This window comes from Nesoenas mayeri, assembly GCF_963082525.1.
Source record: "Nesoenas mayeri genome assembly, chromosome: 30".
In the NCBI taxonomy this organism is placed as follows: domain Eukaryota; kingdom Metazoa; phylum Chordata; class Aves; order Columbiformes; family Columbidae; genus Nesoenas; species Nesoenas mayeri.
Window position 1 is genome coordinate 1,402,329 of NC_137564.1, and position 22,814 is coordinate 1,425,142.

Here is a 22,814-nt window from a genome sequence, read left to right on the forward strand (position 1 = left end):
GGGGGCACCAGCCCCACGGCAGCCGCGCGCCAGACGGCTGCGGAGCACGGAGGGGCCACGCCAAAGCATTTCCCCGCACCAGCGTCCCCGAGCGCCGCTGAACATCTGGGGTGCAAAGCTCTGGGTGCGCATGGCACAGCTTTGATGTATTTTGGGAAGCGCAGGCAGCCCAGCGCTACCCAGGAACATCTATAAACGCAGCGGATGGGGAGATGTTCTCCACGAACACGGCTGGGACGAGCCCGGGGCCGCCCTCACGCTGCACTCCCAGAAAACAGCTGTTAAACCTCTTTTTTTCCTTATTTTTTTAGGTTTTTTTCCCCCGACATCAGCAACTCCGCAGCTCCCACAGAAGGGGAGTTTGCCAAGGAGCGCTCTGGCTTTCTCGTTCCAGGACTTCAAAGATGCTGGTAACGTTCCCAAAGGCTGGAGCGAGCAAATACTGTAACTGGTATTTAAGGAGAGCAAACAGGCTGGTCAGGTAATTGCGGCTGGGAGCTCCATGTCGGTCACGGCCGGGATAGAGGGGACTCTGTCCGGAGGCCACACCGGCTCAGGGTGGCCGGACATGAGCTCTGAGAGACGGCATCAATTTTGCCTGTGACGTTCGGTGGACGGAACATTGATAGAATCACTCTCCATTTTCTACAGTGTCCGCCCTGGTGCAGCAGGACATTTTGATTGCAAAAAACACAAGAATTAAACCAAAAAAAGAATAAGAGTAGGCTCGGGAAAGCCACCAGCACATCTGAAACGAATCAAGAGCTGGCGAGCGGCGCGGGCTCCAGCTGCAGCGCTAAACAAGGCGGCCACATGCCGGCCACGGGGCCGGAGCCCTTCGGGGCACCCCTCGCCCTTCGCCGAGGAAAGCCGAGCCCTTTCCGAGCGCGTAAAGGAAACGCTGATGGGGACGGCGCATTCCGGAGGGAGCGCGTCACGGCTTTACTTGGCGCCCGAGCGACACGCGAAGGCTTCGGTGGAGCCACGTGTGGAAGCGTGGTCCAGGAGATGGAGCGGCGGGAGATTTGGGGGGCTGGAGGGTTTTGGGGGGTGGGGGGGAGGATGGGGAGCGCCAACACATCAGCCCTGGGAGACCCCGGTGTCAGGAGCACCCACAGCCCCTCGTGCTGGGGGATCCCTGCTGCACCGGGTCACCACCCACTCCCATCACTGAAGGATGCTGGAAAGGGCGGGGGGAATAACTGACCCCCGGGGACCCCCCCACTGCACGGTGCTGTCCCCAGCCCTGCCCGGTGTCACTGCTGCCGCCACAGGTAGGTCTGGATGGAGTTGGCCGGAGACACCGTCTCGATGAAACCAACGCTGGGGTCACAGATCCCGAACGGCACATCGCAGCTGGACCTGGGGAGCGAGAGGGGTTGAGCGGGTTGTGGCCGAGCGTCCCCCCACCCAGGCTGTCCCCTGACCTGTTGAGGACCACGAGCACGACGGCGCCGTCGGGGCGCAGCAAAGCCACGTGCTCCAGCTGGCAGGAGGGGTTTTGGCGGATGCTGCGCAGCCCCACGCGCCGGGAGCCCTCGGGGATGAATTTGCTGCGAAGAGAGGAGCAGAGAGGGATTGTGACCCCCGTCCCAGGCTGGTGACAACCCCTGAGCCCCCCCACTCCGCCCATGACCCACCTGAAGTGCCCCATGTGGTAGAACATGGGCTGCTTGTAGAAAACATCCTTGCTGCTGTCCACGATGACGGGGCTGTCCACGTAGTTCTTGACCCAGTTGGGTCCCCCCTGCAGGTCCAGGGCCAGGTTCCAGTCGGTCCAGCCGGTCACAAAGTGGTTCAGGACCTGGGCGGGGGTTGAGGGGGCTGAGCAGGGGCGCGCTGAGCCCCCAGACCCGGGCGGGCAGCGCCGGGGGTCGTACCGTCAGGATGCTGTGGCTGTAGCGCTCCCCTCGCTCCCAGCAGCCCAGGGCCACGGAGAACTGGCGGCTGAGGAAGCCGTTGCAGGCCTCGGTGTAGAGGAGAAAATGGTCGGGGAAGAGCTTGTGGGTGACCCCCAGGCTGCAGGGGGCCGAGACGACGCCATCCAGGTACCAGTGAACCGCCACGCCGGCGACGTAGCCGGCAGCGGTGCTGTTACCCAGGACCTGGGGGAGCAGAGGGGACACCTCACATCGGGGACACCAGCACCCTGAGCCCCGTGGGGACGGACACACAGACCCCACGCACCAGTGGGGTCCCTGGGGCCGCTTACATCCCCTTTTGTCCCCTCCTGCAGGCACTGCACGCCCGCATCCCCCTCCATTCAGCACCCCAAGCAACGAGCCACGAGCAGCACCCCAGCGTGGCTCCAGCACCCTGCTTGGCACGGAGTGCAGGGGGTGATGTGCCCCTTGGTGGGCACCTCACCCCCATTTCTGACCAGTCGTCCCTTTGCATCCCCCCCCAAGGGCTGGTTTTGCACCTGCCTTGTCCCCGGGTGCTGCCGATTTGGGGTGACAGGGGGACATGCTGCGCCCTCCCCAGCAGCTCCAGCCTCGCTCAAGGCAGGAGCACCTTTATTTCCTTTTAGCTGGCAGGTTAATTCCCACAAACACTCTTTGGCATCGCCATGGGGAAGCCAAATCAGCCGAAACTTGACCCGGAGAAGGAGCTGGGGCAGCAGTGCCTGTCGGTGCCATACCGCGGGAATCTGGGACACGGATGCCACCTCCCGTCCCTGCTCCAGGAGGCACACGCGGAGGCGGTGCTACCAAATCAGCCAGCCCAGCTCCCTCTCTGGTAGACCTGGTTTAACTCCGGCTCTATCTAGGACTGGGAGCAGCTGCTGGCTTAATCGTCAGCGCAAACCCAAGGGTTTAGTGGGACAGGGAGCGGAGGGAGCGGGATGAGCCGGGCAGGGCCATGGGCTTCGTCTTCACCGTCTCAGCCCATTGCGGGAGGTACATGCGCTGGTCGTCCATGATGAGGAGCTGGGTGCGGTGGGGGCTGCGGGCCAACGCGGGCCCCAAGTCGTGGGTGATGAAGTCCCGCTGCTGCTCGGCGGTGAAAGAGACGGTGGGGAACTGGGGGAACGTGGGGATCCTGGCGCGGGGCTCGTTCTGCACCGTCACTGCCCAGAACGTCACGTTGTGTTTGGCGTATTCATCCAGAAACCTGGTGGGGAAAAGGTGGGGAGCGGCGTCAGCCGCCCCCGTCTGCCCCAACCTGTTCCTCAGCCCCTTACGGTCCTCGGGCATCCCGGCCCCAGGGGACAGTACTTGATGAAGTAGTTGGCCCAGGTCTTGTGACACTTGTCCCCTGCCCGTCCCCTCAGCGTGCCCGTCCCACGGACGTCCCTGTTGCTCTTGATCCAGGCTGGAGCGGTCCAGGGACTCGCGTACAGTGCCAGCGGCCGCCTGCTCATGGCCGAGGCTCGGTGCAGGAGGGGGATCTGCGGGAGGGGGCAGAGGGTCCGTCTCAGTCCCCCAAAACCATGATGCCCAGGGCAGGAAGAAGTGGGAGCACTCAATGGACCCCCTGCAAGCACCAACCATGTGTCCCCAGCTCCACGTCCTGCCAGTACCAGCTGGGATGTGCTGGGACACGTCCCAGAGGAGGTGCCGGCTCCCATGGGGTGTCCCCACGCACCCTCCCACACCGGTCACGGAGGTCCCGGCGCGCGCGGGAGCTCCAGCAAGGGAGGTGACAGGGACCAATGGCTTCCCCACCTTCATCTTCACGTCCTCCTCCGCCAGGCTGAAGTGCTTCAGCTCGTAGTCGTTGGGGACGTCGTCGTAGCTGTAGGGGCGCACGGAGAAGTCACTGGAAGCCATGGGGAGCCGCACGAGGTTGTACTCGATCCCTGCGGAGCAGCAAAAGCATCAGGAGCAGGCGCCGGGGCGCCGGGTGTCCCTGCAGCACGGATGGGTGCAGCTGCTTCCCGGGACCCCGTGAGCAGCCCTTGTCACCCTCGTCGCTCACCGTACTTGGAGAAGTAGGAGCACAGCAGGTTGTCCTGGGCTGGCTGGGACAGCCCCAGGATGTTCAGGGCAGCGGCGTCAGAAAGGGACCCACCAAAACCCTTTATATGCTGGTACAGCACGGAGACATTGAGCATCAGCAGCAGCCCTGCGAGAGAGATCCCGGCTGAGCCCACGGCGCCGGGGGGTCCCGCGGTGGCCGCAGCGCCCGCAGCGGGTACCTGGGGCGCGCAGGCTGCGCTGGAAGCTCCCCTGGCTGCGCTCCAGCCGCTTGCCGGCCTTGCTGCTCTCGTACTTGACGTAGGTGCCCGGGGCCGGCAGCACCACGGGGTCCAGCGTGTCGCAGTACGTGGCGTTGCAGACGCACACCATGGCATCGCGCCCGAAGTATTTGGGGCTGCAGGGCCGGGCGCCTGGGGGGGCACGGGCAGGGTGGGGGCGGCCGCTGGTCCGGGGCGTGTCCCTGCCAGGGCTGTCCCGCCGCTGCCCCCGCGCTCCGCACCCATCACCGCCCGGGCACCCCGGCTCCTGCGCCTGTGCCAGGGTCCCCCGGCCACACTGTCCCATCGCCACCCCCGCGATGTCCCCGTGCTCACCTGTGGCCGGTGGCGCTACCAGCAGCAGCAGCAGCAGCAGCAGCAGCAGCCAGCCCAGGACACCAGCAGCACCCATGGCCCCTCCGTGTCCCTCCCGGCTCCGGTGGCTTCTGGGGAGCAGAGCGTGCGAGCGTGGGCACCCCAGCCCACGCAGATAGGGGTGCAGGAGGGGGTGGCGGCGCAGGCTGTGCTCCCCGGCTGGATCAGCGCCGTCTCCTCCTCCCCTGCTCCTCCTTCCACTGCTGGGGAGCTCCTGCCACACGCTCCGTCCTGCCCCCCACCCCCAAAGACCCTCGGTTTGCGGGAGGGTGAGGTGGGTCCATCCCTCCCAGGAGGCCACAGCCCACCCGCCTCCGCCTGCTCCCCGGGCTGGGCTGCACCAGCCTTCCTCCTCCTCCTCCTCCTCCTCCTCCTCGGGCAGCTCCAGCCTCCCCACCTCGTCTTGACGGGGTGTTGCTGCGACACCTGTCCCCACAGCTCCTCCTCACGCTCCTTCCGTCCCCAACCTACCGCTGGTTTCGGACCCGGAGCACCGTGCGTCCCCTCACCGCGGAACGCCGGGTCCCTCCTCGCCACCCGCTACCGTGCGAGGGCATCGGCCACCAGAGAGGAGTGACGGGGACATCGTGCTGGCTCACAACAATCCTCAGCAACACAGAGGTGCAGCACGGGGCACCTCCGAGAACCCACCGCGGCGCCGTGAAGGAAGAGCTGGCTTCATTCCTCCACCAGGCTGGGGCTGGATGAACCCCTAGAGCACAGCGGAGCTTGTGGGTGCCATAGAGCATCCTGCTAACGAGCACCTTGGGTGATTACCCCCTGCCCACCACCCCAGCTCCCCTGTTTTGCCCCCCAGAGCTGCTGTGGCCAGTACACCCAGCGTGGGGAGGGTCCAGGACCCTCAGGTGACCGTGGCAAACGTGGCTGTGCTGCTGTGCCCGAGCCTTTGGCATCGCCCAGCACAAAGGTGGCAGCGGGGAGTGAGCCCCCAGGTGCCCTCGATGGTGACAACCAGACCCACAGAGGGGAACCCGCTGCCCCGACCCCCCAGTTCTGCTCCAGGAACACTCCCTGCTCCTCCAAGACCAACCGTCCCATCCAAAAAGTCCAAGAGCGTGAACACCAGAGCTCAGAGTTTCTCTTCGCAGGGTCAACCGGCTCCATTCCCTCTCCGGGCTCCGTGACTAATTCTCTCCGTTTCTGGCACATCAGATGCAGCTGTGGGGCAATTCGACTCATGCCGGTTCTTTCTACCCTCCAGCGCTGCCCTGCCACGGTCCTGCACCCCCGCCTGCCACCCGTGGGCACCCACGCCAGCTCCACCAGGGAGGGGACAAGACAGGGCTGGGCACCCCCGATGACAAGTCACGGCGCAAACAGGCAAGGCCGGAATGAAGCTCCTGTCCCCGCGGCTCTGCCACCTCCAGCTGTGACAAACGTGCCAGCCGGGTGCTGCACCCAGGCTAATAAGCCCCAATTTTGAGGAGTCATTAATAGGTCAGTCCCGGCTGACCACAGCGATCAGCTGCCTCCTGACCCTGTGCCGAGCACCCAGGATGCCCCACCTCATTTTTGGGGTCTGGCGCTGCCTCCCCAAAGCCGATCGCAAGCTGGCAGCCCCACAGCTCCCCAGAGCAAAACCAGTGCGGGGGCTGCTGGAGCTCAGCCCCGGCAGCACGGGCTGATAGGAGATAAGAGCTTCCTGATGAGCAGGAAAAGTGAGACCCAGGGGAACGGCCACACCTTGGCGCAGCGGGTGGCACGGGAGGTGCCGGGAAACCCCACCAAATAAACCCTCCCCGAGCCGCTTCTCCACACCCCTCCCAGCACACGGGTTCTCTCATGGGGTTTGCAGCAGGTGGAGGAGCTGGGGGGGTGAATTTTGTCCGTTAGCCAGTGGGGACAGGGACCCCGGGGACATGGAGCTGGGGTGAGTTGGCTTTATGGGGATGGCGGCTCCAAAGGCGTCGGTGCCGAAGCGGGAGTCACGGCGCAGCATCGCGGCAGCAGCTCAGGCTCCAGGGTCCTCCCCGCCATTGCTGGTGGGCACCAGTTCCAGATGCTGGGGGTCCCATCCTCTCAGTCCCACCAGCACTTTGCACAAGAATTAATGAGCTGAGTCTAATAAGGTTGGAGGGTTCGCCCATTTAACTCAGTCAGTCCTTCCGAGCAGAGCACAGGGACAAAGTTACATGTCCTGGGATGGTTCAGCATCTGGGTATTGGCTCTTAGTACCAGGGCTGGTAAAAAATTAAAGGAAGACGGTAAATAAGAACGTTGGAAGGAAGAAGCAGGTGGAAGAGCGGTCCTGCTCCAGGATGCTGGGAGCAGAGCTCGGTGTCAATCCTGGAGAAATATGTCCCTCTTGTGGACAAACACAAACAGCCTTGGGACAGGAGCAGGATGCTCGTGCCCCCAGGACTTGGGTAGCGTGGGGTCCCGGGGCTCCTGTGTCCTGGCACAGGGACGCGCCAGCTCCCCCGGGTGACCCTGGCACCCACCGAACCCCCGTTGCGGGCAGTGCCGGCCCACGCAGCACTGGGAGCACCCTGACCCTGATCACCCCGGCCTCCCGTCCTCACCCCGCCTGCAATCCTGCCCTCCCTGTCCTCCTCCTCCGCCCCGCACGCCCTGTCCCAGCTCCTTCCCCTTTCCGGGGTGCGCCCGCGCTCAGCACCCACTCCTGGCCCCGCGCCCGCTTGCTCAAGCTGCCCCGGCTCTGTGATGGGTGCTGAGCCCCGAGTGCACCCTGAGCCTCCTCGTGGCATCGGGGGCTGCTCTACCCCATCCCCAGGTGGGCACAGTGCAGCCCATGGCAGGGGACAGTCAGCCTGGCACCCCTGTCTCTGCAAAGCCCAAAGAGAAGCTTGCAGACGTCCTGACCCCATCCCGAGCCAGCTCGCACCCTGCTGAGCTGCTCCTTGAGCTGGTTCTACCTCCAAACCCTAAGCCCATGGAGCACCCTGGCCTGGGTGCGATGTGACCCACACACCCCCCAGCCCAGCACCCGGTGCGAGTGGCTCCAACGGAGCAGGAAAAGCGCAGAAAGCTGAAGCTTGGCCACAAACCCTGCCCAGGGCTCCCCACCAAGCGCTCCGCCCCAAATCCTGCTCCAGGACCCAGAGCTTGCAGGGTAGAACCCACAGGCTCCCTGCCCAGGTGGCACCAAACCACAGCACCCGGGAGAGAACCGGCCCTTCCTCTTCCAGCCACAGACATGGAGGCAGCGTCAGCATTTAATGTCAGAGCAGCGGTAAGAACAGCGTTCACAGCCTGCGGGATCTCCACCCCCCGGGGCACCGGTGCCCCCCACTCTTCTGCACACGTGCACAGTGCTCTCGGCTCGGCTCGCTCCTCTGGCTCAGCCAGGCTTTGCTGCGGCACGCACAGCGCGGAGCCACCTCCTCCGTGCCCCCGGGCAGCGCCGGGCTGCTCCGGATCAGACCCCCGGCCAGCCGCGGGCATGCCAGCCCCATCACTGCCGCTGCCACAGGTAGGTCTGGATGGAGTTGGCCGGAGCCACGGCTGCCATGAGGCCAACGGTGTCGGCCAAGCCGAAGGTGACGTTCTGCGGGGACCTGGAGGGGAGCAGCAGCGGGGTCAGAGCTGCGGGGTGCACAGGGCTGAGCTGCACACGCCTGGCAGGACGGGGTCCTGCACTCACCGATTCAGAACCACCACCACCACGGCACCGTCGGGGCGCTGGAAAGCCGTGTATTCCAGCTCTGTCTTCTTGGACTGTTTGGAGGCGACGAGCCCCACGCGCTGGGAGCCCTCGGGGATGAACTTACTGCACGGGCACCAGAAGCGAGTCAGACCCCGGCCGAGCGCTCCTCCCGACACGCCTGCCCTGTTCCCCTCCCGAAAAGCTGCTCCTGCAACCACGGAGCTGGGCTGGTGCCACGGGGTGGCCCTGACCCACCTGAAGTGCCCCATGTGGTAGAACATGGGCTGCTTGTAGAAGACGCCTTCGCTGCTGTCCACGATGACGGGGCTGTCCACGTAGTTCTTGCTCCAGTTGGGTCCCCCCTCCAGGTCCAGGGCCAGGTTCCAGTCGGTCCAGCCCGTCACGTAGTTGTTGAGGTTCTGTAACGGGACATCCCAGACATCTGCCCAAAGAGTGGGGTGCTGACGGAAGGGGGGACGCACCAGCACCCCGCTCCAGGACCCGCTGCGCGGGGCGGCGCGGCGGCCTCACCGTCAGGATGCTGTGGCTGTACTGGTTCCCCCGCTCCCAGCAGCCCAGGATGACGTCCCGCTCCCAGAAATGGGCGCCGATGCACGCCTCGGTGGCCAGGATGAAGTAGTCAGGGAACAGCTCGTGAGTGGGCACCACCGTGTCCTGGATGGGACCGATGAAGTCCAGGTACCAGTGGATGCCGATGCCGTGGACGTAACGAGCTGCTTCCTCATCCTCCAGGACCTGGCAGGGAGAAGAGTCCGTCGCCACTGTGTCCCGCAGGACAGAGCCACGGCCACAGGCTCCACGCTGCGGGACGAGCGATACGCCGCGCTCACCACTTTGGCCCAGTGCGGGAGCTGGATGCGGTTGTCGTCCAGGATGATGAGGCGGACGTGGCGGTGGGAGCTGTTGGCCAGCGCGGGGCCCAGGTCCCGCGCGATGAAGTCCCGCTGCTGCTCGGCCGTGAACCCCAGGCACTGGAAGGGGTAGTTGTTGATCAGCCCGGCCGTGGGCTCGTTCTCCGCCGTCACCGCCCAGAAGGTCAGGTTGTGCTTGGCGTATTCATCCAGGAACCTGGGGTGCAAGGGGGGAGTGGTGAGCCGGGGGGTCTCCCCAGTTGCACCACTGGGGAGCCTCTGGGTATCTCCCCTGAGCCCCAGGAGCTTCTTACCGTACAAAGTAGTTGGCCCAGGTCTTGTGGTACTTGTCCCCTGCCTGTCCCTTCAGCGTGCCCTTCCCCACAAAGGACTCGCTGGTCTTCATCCAGGTCGGGGAGGTCCAGGGACTCGCGTACAGCGACAGTGGCCGCTTGCTCATGGCCAAGGCTCGGTGCAGGAGGGGGATCTGGAGGAGGGGATCACCTGAGCTGAGCCCCTGTGCTCCCCCAAAAATCCCACCCTGCTACTGCTTGCCTTCATCTTGGTGTCCTCGTCTCGCAGGCTGAAGTGGGCGAGCTCGTAGTCAAAGGGAACGTCATCGTAGGTGTAGACGTGGAGGGAGAAGTCGCAGCTGGCCATGGGGATGCGGATGAGGTTGTACTCCAGCCCTGCCGGGCACCGCGGGGTGGGACACACAGAGGTGGACAGTGGGACGAGTGGCCTCCAAGCCCCACTGGCCGCTGGGCTGCAGGATCCCCTGTCCCCATCCCTCACCTTCCTCAGAGAAGTACGAGCGGAGCAGGTGATCCTGGGCTGTTTCCGGCAGGGAAAGGATGTTGATGGCAGCTGCGTCGGTGATGGAGCCACCAAAACCCTTCACCTTCTGGTACCGCTGCGTCACGTCCACGGTCAGGATGAGATCTGCAGGGAGGGAAGGCGGCGTGAGGGCGGGCGCCGGGGGGTCCCGCGGTGGCCGCAGCGCCCGCAGCGGGTACCTGGGGCGCGCAGGCTGCGCTGGAAGCTCCCCTGGCTGCGCTCCAGCCGCTTGCCGGCCTTGCTGCTCTCGTACTTGACGTAGGTGCCCGGGGCCGGCAGCACCACGGGGTCCAGCGTGTCGCAGTACGTGGCGTTGCAGACGCACACCATGGCATCGCGCCCGAAGTATTTGGGGCTGCAGGGCCGGGCGCCTGGGGGGGCACGGGCAGGGTGGGGGCGGCCGCTGGTCCGGGACGTGTCCCTGCCAGGGCTGTCCCGCCGCTGCCCCCGCGCTCCGCACCCATCGCCGCCCGGGCACCCCGGCTCCTGCGCCTGTGCCAGGGTCCCCCGGCCACACTGTCCCATCGCCACCCCCGCGATGTCCCCGTGCTCACCTGTGGCCGGTGGCGCTACCAGCAGCAGCAGCAGCAGCAGCCAGCCCAGGACAACGGCGGCCCCCATGGCCCCTCCGTGTCCCCCGGGAGAAGCGGCAGCACCGTGGGACCCGTCTGTCCCGGCGACACCCCGAGCCGGTCCTGGCCGCACCGACAGTCCAGAGTTCGCTGCCGGCCTCGCCTTTAAGGCCACCCGGGCTTCCCGTTCCGCCCACGCCCGGGGCACGGGTGCAGGAGCGGCGTTGGGCCCCGCTTGGGCAAGACAGCGGGCGCCGGTTCTATGGAGCGATGGTAACGGGGCCGCGGAGCCGCAGGGGCGGCGGGGTCGCTCACTCCGTCCCCGGCACCGGGAAACCCCGGCAGGAGCCGCGGGGCACCGGGCACCGCCCCGGTTGCGCAACACCCTGCGCCCCCACGGCCACGCACCGGGACCCGCCGCCCCGCGCCCGCGGAGCCGCCACCGGGGACACGAGCGGCCGGTGCCCCGCCCCCGTCACGTGGCCGCTCAGCTGACCCGCGCGGTCCCGCCCCTCCCCGGTGCCGCCAGCCACACGGTCCCGGGAGCCACAGGGGGAGGCGACCACGTTTTATTCGGTCTCTAGCGAGGGGCTGCGAGCGCCGCGGGACCGGCCCCGCAACGCGCATGGGGACCCCGGGGCGGGCACGGCCAGCGCGGGGACAGGGCGGGGGACAGGCACAGCTGGCACGGGGACAGGCACAGCTGGCACGGGGACAGGGCAGGGGACAGGCACAGCTGGCACGGGGACAGGGAAGGGGACAAGGCAGGGGACAGGCACAGCTGGCATGAGGGACAGGCACGGCTGGCACAAGGGGACAAGGCAGGGGACAGGCACAGCCAGGGTGGGGGACAGGCACGGCCAGCGCAGGAGACAGAGCAGGGGACAGGCATGGCTATCCCAGAGTAGAGGCACGGCTGGCAGGGGACAGGCACGGCCAGCGCAGGGGACAGGGCAGGGGACAGGCATGGCTATCCCAGAGTAGAGGCACGGCTGGCAGGGGACAGGCACGGCCAGCGCAGGGGACAGGGCAGGGGACAGGCACGGCCGCCTCGGCCCCCAGCGGCCACCCCAGGGGACCAGCCCCTCGCCCTGGGGAAGGGACCCTGCCGAGCCCCCAGGGCGCTGGCGCAGGACCCAGCCCTGCCGAGAATCAACGTCCGAGCAACGTCCGAGGGCCCTGGCCCCGAGCGGGACGCCCGGCCCCGAGCGGGACCCCCGGCCCCGCAGCGGGGTCCCCGCGGGAGGGCGCGGTCAGAGGGCGCTCTCCTTGCAGGTCCCGCCGAGGCTGCGCAGGCGGCCGCGCTCCAGCCGGCGGGCGGACAGGAGCCGGCGCAGGGACGAGGTGGAGCTCAGGTCCCCGCAGCTCTGCAGGTGGATGCCTTCCTGGGGCCGCTCCGCTCCCGGCCAGGCGCTCCAGGGAACCTGCAACCCCGTGGGGACGGGCTGCAGCGGCGCAGGCAGCACCCGCCCCTGGCACCCAGCGGGACGGGGCAGCGGAGGTGGCAGAGGCGTGCGTCACACGCGGACGGTGTCATTAAGGACGGGATCACTCCCATCGGGGCGTCCCAAGGTCACCAGCATCCCATAGGATGAGCACGGGATGTCCCAGCAGCTGCCTACGGGCCGTGGTGACTCAGGAACAAAGCCGAAGCTGTGGTGACACACGTGATTTTCCCACTCGCAGATACGGGGGGGGGGCCAAGGGGAAAGGACCAGCACGCCAAGAAGGGCTGGGTGACAACAGTGCCGTGGCAGAGGCTCTGCCTGCAGCCCCATGCACCGAGGGGTGCGCGGCAGGGGAACGGGGACCCCAGAAGGGCCAGTGTAAACGTTCTAGTGGGGAGCGGAGAGGGTGCAGATGGGGCTCCCCAGGTAAGAGGAGCTGGCCCTGTCCCCTGGAGCACCGCAGCTACAGGAGCTCACCTGCTTGTGGCCCTGGGCGCTGTGGCCGGGCAGCTCCACGCTGGGCGCTCGGCTGCGCCTGGGTCGCTGCAGGAACCTGGCCACCAGCCCGCGGGTGCCCCGGCACACCTTGAGGTCCCCCAGGGAGCGGGTCGTCGTCTGCGAGAGCTGCTGCGTCACCTTCTTGGAGAGCAGCGGTTTGTCCTTCCCCAGCGAGCCGGCCCGGAGCAGCAGGGGGGAGTCACAGTGTGGGTGGCGGAGCAGACAGGCTGCGGAGCACAGCCCTGCGGGGACAGCGCCGCTCAGCACCGGGACACCGCTCACCATGTCCCCAAAACCCACGGGGGTCGCGCTGTCCCCCCTTCCCAATAGGCAACGGTACCAGCGCACATCTCCATCATCCCAGCGGGGTGAGCCTGACCCCCAAAGGGCTGCAGGGGCCCCTCCCCACCTCCCAGCATATCCCAATATATGCATGCCCTGACCTGTATCCGCAGAGGAGTTGGACACAGTGTCCTCCAGTGCTTTGGTATAAAGTACTTCCCCGAAATCTGCTGGGAGCAGAAAGCGCGCTCAGGCTCCGGCAGCCCCCCCAGCACACAAACGCAGCCGAAACCCCGCGGCGCATCCAGGACGCGGCCACACACGTGTCACCTACCAGCACGGCCGCCCATCAGGACACCGGGGTCACTGTGCGACCTCACGAGCGGGCGCTGGCTCAGCCCCGGTGACGAAGGGCAGGAGGTCTCGCTGTTCCGTCGCGGGTGACCGAGGCGCCCGGCGCCGGGCCCTGCGGAGCGGCCGCCGCGTCCCTGACAAGAGCCCTTCTCCTTGAGCCGCACCTCGGGGAAGCAGGGCCCTGCGCAGCGCGCCAGCCCCTCCAGGCGGTTGCAGCTGTGGGTCACGGCTCCCCCCACCAAGATGCCGTCGTGGGTGGGCTCCTCCGTGGAGCAGGAGTAGGAGCGTTCCCCGCGCACTCGGGGCTGGGGACGCTCCTCGAAGGGCCCCTGCAAGCCCAGCGTGGGGCTGCGCGCGTGGTGGCTGCACTGCACGCAGTCCACGCTCAGGCAGTAATCGGCGCGGCTGCGCTGGATGGAGCGGAATAGGACGTAGTCGACGGAGCGCATGGAGCCCTGCAGCTCCAGGAGGCACGAGTCCTCCGACGGGCTGCTGTCCCCGGGGATGTCCATGATCTCGGACATGATGAGGGACCCGCTGTCCATGGACACTGCAAGAGGAGCAGAGTGCGTCGGGGTGAAGAGCTGCCGGGGAGGGCTGGTGTCCCCGCGAGTCCTCGTCCCGTCCCGCGGTGTCACCGGGCACGCTCACCTTCTCCGCTGAGCACGATGGAGGGGACGCGGTCGCAGGTGCAGGCGTGCGAGCCGTCCGTCAGCTGCGAGTCAAACAGCGTGGCCTGCGGGACGGCGCAGTCAGCGCGGGCAGAGCGGGAGCCTGGCCCTCCCCGCGCCCCCCGCATCCCACCTGGCTGTCCCCCCGCAGCCCCATCACCGTCTCATAGGATGGGGGGAAGTCGGTGGGGTAGAGCGGCATGGGGCTGTCCATGGAGCCGTTGTAGGTGATGCTGTGCAAGCAGGAAAAGCCACGTCAGGTGGGACAAACTCTGCTTGGGGACAAACTCTGCTTGGGGACAAATGGACCCCCCAGTCCCGGCCCAGCCCGGTACCTCTGCGCGTCGGTCTCGGAGCTGCAGGTGTACTCGGGTGGGTAATAGGGGGGAGGCGGCACCGGGGGCACAAATTCCTCGAAGTCCATCATGCTCTGTAGGAAGGTGTCGGGGGGGGACGTGCATTCCAGCGTCACGGAGCTCGAGCGCTGGGGGACCAGCTGCAGGGAGAGGAGGGAGAGTTGGGACCCCCCACCCAGAAATCCAGCAAGGGACGCATGTCCTGGGCCTTTATCCACACGCAGTTTGGGGCCAGGTCCTTCCCTGGCACCCCAGGGCCACCCCCATCCCGTCTGCTGCTGGGCCAGGGCTGGGACGCACCACATGGACGATGTCGAGGGAGAAGATCTGGACGCAGCACACGACGGCGGAGAGCGTGCAGACGATGGTGGAGAAGACGGTCAAGCCGCAGACGCTGAAGAGCAGGTCCTGGGGAGGAGCGGGGTGAGCCGCGGCCATCGCGGTGCCGCTCCCCGGGCACCCCCCGCGTCCCCCACCTTGAGCGCCACGCGGATGCTGCGGCAGTCGGGGTTGGGGTACATGGTGAGCATCTCGCTGTGCCGGCTGCAGGACGCGGGCGGGGGCTCCGAGCGGCTCTGGCAGCAGACACACAGGTCCCTTTCCTGGGGACAAGGAACGCCGTGAGGGACGTCTGGGTGCTCGTCCCTTCCCCAGGAGCCACCGGTGCGTCCCCTGCTCCGCAGACCCCGTGTCCCCAGAGCTCCGCAGCCACGGAGGAGCCGCCCGGGGGCTCTGCCGCAGCCCCCCCACCAGCCTCACCCTCTCGCAGGCCCCCAGGGACGTCACCAGCTGCGCGTTCTGGCAGGACAGGATGGACCCGGCGAGGCTCAGCATGACGCCCAGCACCGACAGCAGCGTGAAGAAGGTGACCTGCGGCGGGGAGGAGAGGGGCTGCCAGCCGAGCGCGGAGCCGGGGGGGCACGGGGAGCCTCTTGGCCCCTCCACGCTGCCCTCCCTAGCATGTCCCCCCTGCACCACCTACCACCAGCGTGAGTGGCCGCTTCCAGGAGATGATGCCAACAAGCCCAGACAGCGCCAGCTGCGGATGCACAAGCCCAGGGGTGAGGATGAGGATGAGGATGGGTCTCTGCCAGGTGGAGGGGCCCAGAGCACCCCCCACCCATGGGCAGAGCCCCCTGAGCCCCGTGGACCCAGAGCCGGCCTGGGAGTGGCAGGGCCGTGGGGACAACGGTGCCACGAGCCGGGAGAAACTGCTGATTCAGGGCACTGGAAAGCCTGGGGACTGCGGGTGCTCTGGGCCAGGATCAGTGCTGCACGGTCACCGTTGGTGACCAAGGGCCTGCTGGGGTGCTGCCCCCACCCCACGAACGCCGCGGGCACAGCATCCTGTCCCCCTCGCCGCCGCCACAGCGCCCCGCGCACCCCTCCCTGCACGAACCTGCTCGGGGTGTGACCAGGAGCGCGTCACCCCCATGCACCCCCCGATAGCACCCTGCACCGCGCCCAGGGGTCTCCATCCCCCACACAGTCACCCCGGGGGAACCCCCCAGGATTCTCCCACAATGCACCGCGGCAGCCACAGGCAGAGGGTGGGGGAGCAGCGGGGCCACCCTCCCTTGGGACCGGTGACAAATTCAGCATCCAGGGAGATGCTGACCCGAGCAGAGCGTGTCTGTGCCCGACCTCTCCATACGCTACCCCAGACTCACCGAGAAGCCGGCCCAGGATGGGCAGGAGTGGCGGATCTTGGTGGAGGGCGTGATGGTGGCCGCCACCAGGCTGAAGGTGACAATCAGGACGCCCAGGATCATTTGGATGAAGCCCAGCACCAGCAGGATCTGCAGCCAGGTCCGCTGGACGCGGAGGTGGGTGAGGCTGCGGGACGCGCGGCCGGTCAGCGAGCGGCTGGACTCGCTGGGGGACGGCATGGCTGCCCCGGGCGGCGAGCGGGGACAACCGGCCCCGGAGCCCCGGGGCAACCGGCGGCACCGCGCCAGGATGAAGCCGGTGCCGGGGAAGCAGGAATGGACGCTCTGCAGAACAGGCCAGCCTCCACCTTTCGCCTTGTAGAAGGATGCTGACAGCAGCTCTTCCCAGTCCCCTGGGACGGGTGCTCGGGGCAGCGCCCACGGCCACGCAGGACCGGGACCCCCAGAAGCTCCGCCGGGTGTCGCGGGAATGGAACTGGCCTCAATGGTACCTTCGCATGCCGGGGGCACAGCCGGCCTAGAGCTCCCGGCCGGAGCCAGAACGCGGCCCCGGGGCTTCTTCCTCTGTCGCCGTCCCTCGGGCACCGGGCCCCCGCCGGGGGTTCATACCGCCCGGGACCGCCGGCCCCCGGGGCAGCACCGGGCGGCGGGAGCCGCGGGCGAGCGTCCGGCCGCCGCCCTGGAGCATCCTCCGCCGGCACCGGGCGCAGGGGCTCCCGCTGCCGGAGCGCCCCCGGTCCCGGGCGGGCGGCTACGGGCGGGCTCGCCGCCCCGCTCCCCGCAGCCCCGGCCCCTCCCGGGGCCGCCCGGTGGGCGGGATGCTGCCGAGCATCGTTCCCGCAGAGCCCCCCGCTCCGGCGGGGCCGGAGGCCGCGGTTACGGCAGGAGAGCGGGCGGCGGAGCGGGCGAGCCCGAGGCGCAGCGGCAGCTCCGGGGACGCTCCCGTCGCCGCCCGGTGGCCGCTCGGGCCGCGCCCGCACCGGGGCCGCCCCCGCAGCGGGGCCGCCGGGAGCTGTAGTCCGGGCCCGCCCCGCCGCTCCCGGCCGGAACACACAGACGAGGCGGCACGGAGTGAAACTTCATTTATTCCTTAAATAAAACCTGAAGGCGGTTCGGCGGCGAGCACAGCAACACACGGGAGGGCGCGCCGGGAGCGGGGACACCGCTGTCACCCAGCGCCAGCCCCCCGCAGCGGGAGGGGACAGAGGTCCAGCTGCAGGCGCTGGGCCCCATGGATGAAGGCACGAACCCTCTCGCTGGCCCAGAAGCAGCGGGAACAAACCCCCGGAGATGGGGCAAAGCAGAACTCATGAGACCCGGCGCAGGAGGAGCAGGGTCGGGGATCCCCAAAGACACGGGCACACGGGACACGGGGGGTTAGTAGGGGCACGTACAGGGAGCAGCTGGGCCCCCGAAAAGGGAAGAGGGCGAAGGGGCATGGGGAAGAGTGCTGGGGATTGCGAGGGGTCCCTGGACCCAGGGGATGAAGGGAGAAGCCGTGTGGGCCCTGGCTGGAGGTGAGGAGGGAGCTAAGGGGCTACTAGGAGCCCTCCTGAGCACCCAGGAGCCACCCCCAGCACCCAGCCCCGTGCACCATGCACCAGTCCTGGCTGTGTCCCCCTTATCCCCCGCCTGGAGCGGGCTCAGCTCAGCCAAGGAGAGATGGAGAGGATGGGGAAAGGGACTGGAACGGGGCTCCCTCCCAGCCCAGCAGCACAGGGCAGGACTGGGACGATGTTTTCGGTGGGGAAGCTGCTCCAACAGCAAGGGGAAGGCAGCAAAAAGCCTCCAAGGAAGAGCTGGACCCTGCCCACCCTGGACTGGGTACACGGGGACCCTTCACGGCCCAGGACACGCAGTAAGAGCCGAGCAGCTGTTTCGGTCCCTGTCACACATCTGGAGGAGGCTCCTGCCCCAGCAGCTGGCGCTGGAAGGGAGGGCGATGACGGGATCCGCCACCTCCCGTCCCGCTCCTTCCCCAGTCTGCGAGGGAAGGGGGACCAGCGCAAACCACAACAGCCTCCGCCCGCGAGGAAAGGGGGTGAGAGCAGCAGACGATTCGGGCACCAGCACTTCCAAGCTGGGATGAGGCAGCCTCTTGCCAGCTGATGCGAGACACACGGGGATCCAATGAAAGTGCCAATTGGATTTCCTCTTCCTCAGAAAGAGCCCACGTGCGATGGAAAAGCGGGGTCCCCCGCACGGTTAGGGCGCCCGGAAGGCGTTGGTGGCGGCGCCCGCGGCAGCGTTGGCGGCCGCCGTGCGCACCGCCTGGTTGGAGAAGACCCCCGCGGCAAACTCCTCCTGCGCCTTCTGGAAGCTGGCGCCCGTCCGGCGGTACAGAGAGTGGATCTGGGAGAGAGCGGCAAGCTCGGGGTCAAGTTCAAGGCCTCCAGGTGAACGGAGCTGTGCCAAACCTGCCCTCGTCCTCCCCAAGAGCCGATCCCAACTCACCTTTTTCAGCATAATGATGCCCAGCACAGCCACTGCCGTGAAGGACAAGGACACTATGATCATCATCACGGCCACGGCTGTGTTCTTGCGCAGCGCTATCAGGCTCAATATCCAGCCACTGCAAAACACAAGGTGGTTGCCTGCAGGTTCCCCCTCCTCCCTTTTTGGGGTACTCGGCTGGCTGGGGTCCCCAGGGGGAGCACAACACACACCTGAATCCCCAGTTGGGTATGCCGATGGCCTGCAGCACGTACATCACGTTCTGGGCAAAGAAGACGAAGAAGAAGACAAAGAAGTTGAACGAACTGTCGCTCCTGGGAGAAAGAGACAGGCGAGGTTAGGCCACAGGAAAGAACTCCCAACCTTCCCTAACGTGAGGGGTGTAACAACACAAAGCTCAGCACTGAATCACCACGTCCCCAAGCCCCAAAGGCCACAAGGAGCTGGGACACCATTGGTGTCACACTCTGGGCAAGAGCCTTGTCAACGGAGCAGCCCAGTCTTCCCAGTTTGGAGCAGCAGCTATGCAGCAAACCCCTCCCCGCTGCTCGAGCAGATACGCACCTGAACGCTTTGTACATCGGTCTGTACCAGCAGACGAAGGAGCAGGGCGTGTAGAGCAGAGCCCAGAGAATGGAGAGGCCGAACCCAGAACCGGACGAGGGGTCCACGCAGAACCAGGCCAGCGAGGACAAGAAGTTCAGGAAGAGAGCGATGGTGCTGGCTGAGAGAGACAACACGGGTCAGGAACCCGAGCGGGGATCCCGCTCCCCGCGCCGAGGGGTCAGCACCCCAGGCCGTGTGTTAATTAATCACAACTGCTCCAGTTAATCATGGCTGCTGCTGCTTCGCTCGCGTGCAGGACACTTAGAATCATCTTGGTTGGAAGAGACCCTCAAGATCATCGATTCCAACCGCTAACTCACCTCTGGCACTGCCCCACATCCCTGAGAACCTCATCTCTGTGTATTTCAACCCCTCCAGGGATGGCGACTCCAGCACTGCCCTGGGCAGCCTGTTCCAACACCCCACAACCCCTTCTGTGAATAATTTCTTCCTAACATCCAATCTGAACCTTCCCTGGGGCAACCTGAGGCCATTTCCTCTCATTTGCTGCTTGGGAGAAGAGCCCAAGCCCGCTTGTTCCTCTGCCCTGAAGTTCCCACTCACCCATCCAGAGGTAATACATGGTAGAAACGGTCTTCTGGAAGTCAGCGGGGATCTCCACGGGGATGTCCTGATAGAAGCAAGGCTTCACCGGGCAGAACGACGGCAACGGGGGCCAGTTGTTCGGCCTCGCTGCGGAGAGAAGGAAGCGAGAAGGAGCGAGCGGCGGTGCCGGGGCTGCAGGAGCCCCGGGGGAGGCGGCAGCTGTCCCCGCGCTGTCCCCCAGGCCACTCACTTGCAGCACCACCCAGGGCCGCATTCTGCAGCTCCCGCTCCCGCCGGTCCAGCTCCTCCGCTTTGCGGTTCAGCTCCTCCTGCCGCTTCAGCAGCTCGGCCGTGGCGGCCGCCGCCGAGGCCTGAGGAGAGAGCACCAAAACCCGCTGAAACGGAGAAATCAGCTCAACAGCAGAGGCATTCTTCGTTTTATCAGCGCCGGGGATCATCCTCCACAAGTGCTTCAAAGACTGGATGCTCTTGCCTTACTTATATTCACATAATTATTACATGTGCATTACAATTGTTGAAAACTTCGACATACATCTATACTAAGAAATAGTTGATGTTAGTTATAATTATTTATAATTACTTACATCTATTAATTATTAGTTAAACATAAGCTAAGCACTCTGCTTCTTAACACTGCTTAACTGCTTAACACTCTGCTTCAGTAACAGTGTGTTACTGAATCTTCTGTCTCCCTCTTGCCGTGCAGAAGGATCTAAAACTTGAAAAAACACCCCCTCGTTTTGCAGGGGGTCAGAAAGCACCGTCGTGTTGACAGGTTAACGATGGGTTAACGATGGGTTAACGATGGGCACGTCCTTTGTATCTTAATCACAGCCTACGTTAATTTAGCAGCTTCTCTTCGCTGGGGCTCCCGTTCTGCCCCGGTCCCCGGTACCTGCGTGCCGTAGGAGCCGTAGTTGCGGGGCTCCGTGGGGCTGGTTCTCCGCGGGGGCTGCGCGGCCGCTTGCGGCGGGGACACCCCGGCCGGGGGAAGCGGCGGCGGGGCCGCCGATGGCGCCTGGTAGGGCGGCGGCGGCTGCAGGGGGAAGAAAGCGGCCGGTGAGGGGGCAGGCGGAGCGGGAAGGCCGGCGGGAAGCGGCCCCGTCCCGCCCCGCTCACCGCGCCGCTCTCGAAGGGGTTGTAGGAGTCCAGCGCCGCGGGACCGGGCCGGGGCTGCAGCGCCGTGGGGTCCTGCAAGACACACGGGGTGTGAGGCCGGGGACGGGCCGTCGCCGCCCTCCCGCCGCGGCCGGGCTGTACCTGGAAGGGGTTGTCCGGGAGCACCGCGGGGCCGCCGCGCTGGGCCATGGCCGGGAGCGGGAACCGAACCGGGGCCGCCGCCGCCTCAGCGCCGCCGCCGGCTCCGCCCCCCCGCCGCCGATTGGTCGCCGCGTCGTGACGTCACCGGCACCGCCCGGCGCGCCACTGCAGGGAGCCTCCGGGCATGCGCGGGGCCAGGTGGAGAAGAGCACGTGATGTGGCCACATGGCTCAGAGTCACGTGCCGGCGCGTTGCCCCGCTCCCCCCTCCCCGCGCAGTGCCCGCCGGGAGCGCGTTCCCATGGCAACGGCGGGGCCTACGGTAACGCGGGGCCTACGGTGACGGCCTGGGTGGGTTAGAAGGGGGTGGTCAGTGGGTCAGAGAGGTTCTCCTGCCCCTCTGCTCTGCCCTGGGGAGACCACACCTGGAATCTTGTGTCCAGCTGCGGCCCCTCAGTTCCAGCAGGACAGGGAACTGCTGCAGAGAGTCCAGCGCAGCCACCAAGATGCTGCAGGGAGTGGAGCATCTCCCGTGTGAGGAAAGGCTGAGGGAGCTGGGGCTCTGGAGCTGGACAAGAGGAGCCTGAGGGGGGACTCATTGCTGGGGCTCAAGATGGCAAGGGGCAGTGTCAGGAGGATGGAGCCAGGCTCTGCTGGTGACAACCAGGGACAGGACAAGGGGCAATGGGTGCAAACTGCAACACAGGAGGTTCCGCTGGCAGATGAGAAGCAACTTGTTGTGGTGAGGGTGGCAGAGCCTGGCCCAGGCTGCCCAGGGAGGGTGTGGAGTCTCCTTCTGTGCAGACATTCCAACCCGCCTGGACACCTTCCTGTGTCACCTCAGCTGGGTGCCCCTGGTTCCAGGTTCCCCACCCAGGGCCATGTCTCCCACCCAACCATGGCTGGTTCAGCCTGGCCTAAGCAGACCCCTCCTGCCCATCCCCCTTAGGCCTCACGTCCAAACCCCCCAGGCGGCTCCCGCCTCTTACCCAGACGGTACCGGTCCTGTTCACCTCCGCCCCGCCTGCAGCCCCCCAGGCTTTACCCTCAGGGCTGGTAGGGGTGCAGCGGAGCAGCTGTTTCACTGAGCCCCCCCGAATGCGCCTTACACCCAACCCCATGGAAGCAAAACAGCCCCAGGGTAAGAATTCAAGGCACAACCAGCAGCTTGAGGAATTCAATGTATCTGTCTCCTGGACCAGTTATTTATAGGGATCTCCAATTCCATGAGCTACCAGCTGCACGGGGGCTGTATCCCGACATCCCCTCCCAACCGGGGATTCCACGTCTCTCTGTACCCGCCTCTAGTTCCCATCGCGGCTCCCAGCACTAAAAATACTCATCAGCCTCTGAACACAGACTTGCAAACCTACACACAAATTCCCGAGCTCCCACTTCAGCCCAGACAGCCGGCGCCTCGAGCCACGCTCTCCGCTGGGAGGGTAAAAGCTGTGGATTCAGGTTTTGGACACCAGCGTGGGTTATTTTGTTAGGTCTGAGACAGTCTGTTCAATCTAATTCTCATCCAGACTCACCCAGGAGGCGGCTACGCGCACAGCAGGACTCGTTCTTCACCTGCTCTCATTCCCTGGCCAAGCGATACCACAGGAGAAGACTAAATCAGGATCGCAAGCTCACAAAGGCTTTTCCTTTACCCCTCTGCGTGCTGTTTGTCTGCCAGAGCCAGGACAGCGTCTGCTGCACACAGATGGTGCCACAGCAGAGTCTGCTCTGTTAGACACCACCCTGGCGAGGCTCTTCCAGACACGCTGGCAAAATGTCTGCACGGAGCCTGAGACGTCCCCAGCGACTCCCCCGCGAAGCCCAAAGCTTGCTGGGGAGCGCCTGAGCGCCAAAAAGGCACAGACGACATGGGGGTGCGCTTGAGAGCTGAACGTGGCACCCGGGGAACCCGCTTTCCAACAGCCACCCCATCCGGGGAGGGAGAGGTTTCTCTCGTGCTAAATAAGGACCTGGATTTGCTCCTGTGCATCTTTTCCACTTGGATTTGCAACATGTTATCTTGAATACCCATTGTCCTCCTTCTTCTATATCCCACCTCAATGCTGATCACAGGGGAGCCTGTTTTGCTGCCACCCACACCAGACGATGGTTTCGTCTCTGGAGCTTCCTTCAGTATCAAAAGTAGCCGTTTTTCCCCAAAAAGGATGTCTGTTCCTTCCCT

At 66.0% G+C, this 22,814-nt stretch overlaps 3 protein-coding genes across 4 annotated transcripts; all 3 read right to left on the minus strand.

Annotated features, from left to right (window-relative positions):
- Positions 1 to 1,256: 1,256 nt before the first annotated feature.
- On the minus strand, positions 1,257 to 10,503 carry LOC308050905 (uncharacterized protein; the record flags this gene model as incomplete). Its single annotated transcript, XM_080361121.1, has 20 exons — positions 10,447 to 10,503; positions 10,072 to 10,263; positions 9,851 to 9,997; positions 9,611 to 9,744; positions 9,370 to 9,542; positions 9,035 to 9,272; positions 8,715 to 8,939; positions 8,439 to 8,602; positions 8,181 to 8,306; positions 7,996 to 8,094; positions 5,100 to 5,161; positions 4,142 to 4,333; positions 3,922 to 4,068; positions 3,669 to 3,802; positions 3,219 to 3,391; positions 2,880 to 3,114; positions 1,881 to 2,105; positions 1,641 to 1,804; positions 1,428 to 1,553; positions 1,257 to 1,362 (listed from the first exon to the last, which is right to left on the minus strand). Exons 2-20 carry the CDS (start codon positions 10,220 to 10,222, stop codon positions 1,257 to 1,259), a joined length of 3,021 nt encoding a protein of 1,006 aa, XP_080217247.1. The 5' UTR covers positions 10,223 to 10,263; positions 10,447 to 10,503.
- A 1,214-nt stretch (positions 10,504 to 11,717) lies between these two features.
- On the minus strand, positions 11,718 to 15,962 carry ENTREP3 (endosomal transmembrane epsin interactor 3; the record flags this gene model as incomplete). The annotated part of the gene is made up of 12 exons (XM_080361194.1): positions 11,718 to 11,888; positions 12,390 to 12,652; positions 12,854 to 12,919; positions 13,027 to 13,596; positions 13,698 to 13,782; positions 13,851 to 13,950; positions 14,053 to 14,213; positions 14,374 to 14,481; positions 14,550 to 14,675; positions 14,833 to 14,943; positions 15,056 to 15,112; positions 15,744 to 15,962. The coding sequence occupies 12 exons, from the start codon at positions 15,960 to 15,962 to the stop codon at positions 11,718 to 11,720; spliced, it is 2,037 nt and encodes a 678-aa protein (XP_080217320.1).
- Positions 15,963 to 16,816: 854 nt separating this feature from the next.
- Positions 16,817 to 20,737, minus strand: SCAMP3 (secretory carrier membrane protein 3). Of its 2 annotated transcripts, XM_080361207.1 has the most exons (9): positions 20,631 to 20,723; positions 20,490 to 20,561; positions 20,266 to 20,406; positions 19,600 to 19,720; positions 19,368 to 19,496; positions 18,762 to 18,921; positions 18,410 to 18,511; positions 18,198 to 18,315; positions 16,817 to 18,095 (listed from the first exon to the last, which is right to left on the minus strand). In XM_080361207.1, exons 1-9 carry the CDS (start codon positions 20,676 to 20,678, stop codon positions 17,949 to 17,951), a joined length of 1,038 nt encoding a protein of 345 aa, XP_080217333.1. In that variant the 5' UTR covers positions 20,679 to 20,723; the 3' UTR covers positions 16,817 to 17,948. The 2 variants fall into 2 exon arrangements, with proteins under 2 accessions (XP_080217333.1, XP_080217334.1); XM_080361208.1 differs by lacking the exon at positions 20,490 to 20,561 and having other exon boundaries at positions 20,631 to 20,737.
- Positions 20,738 to 22,814: the final 2,077 nt, after the last annotated feature.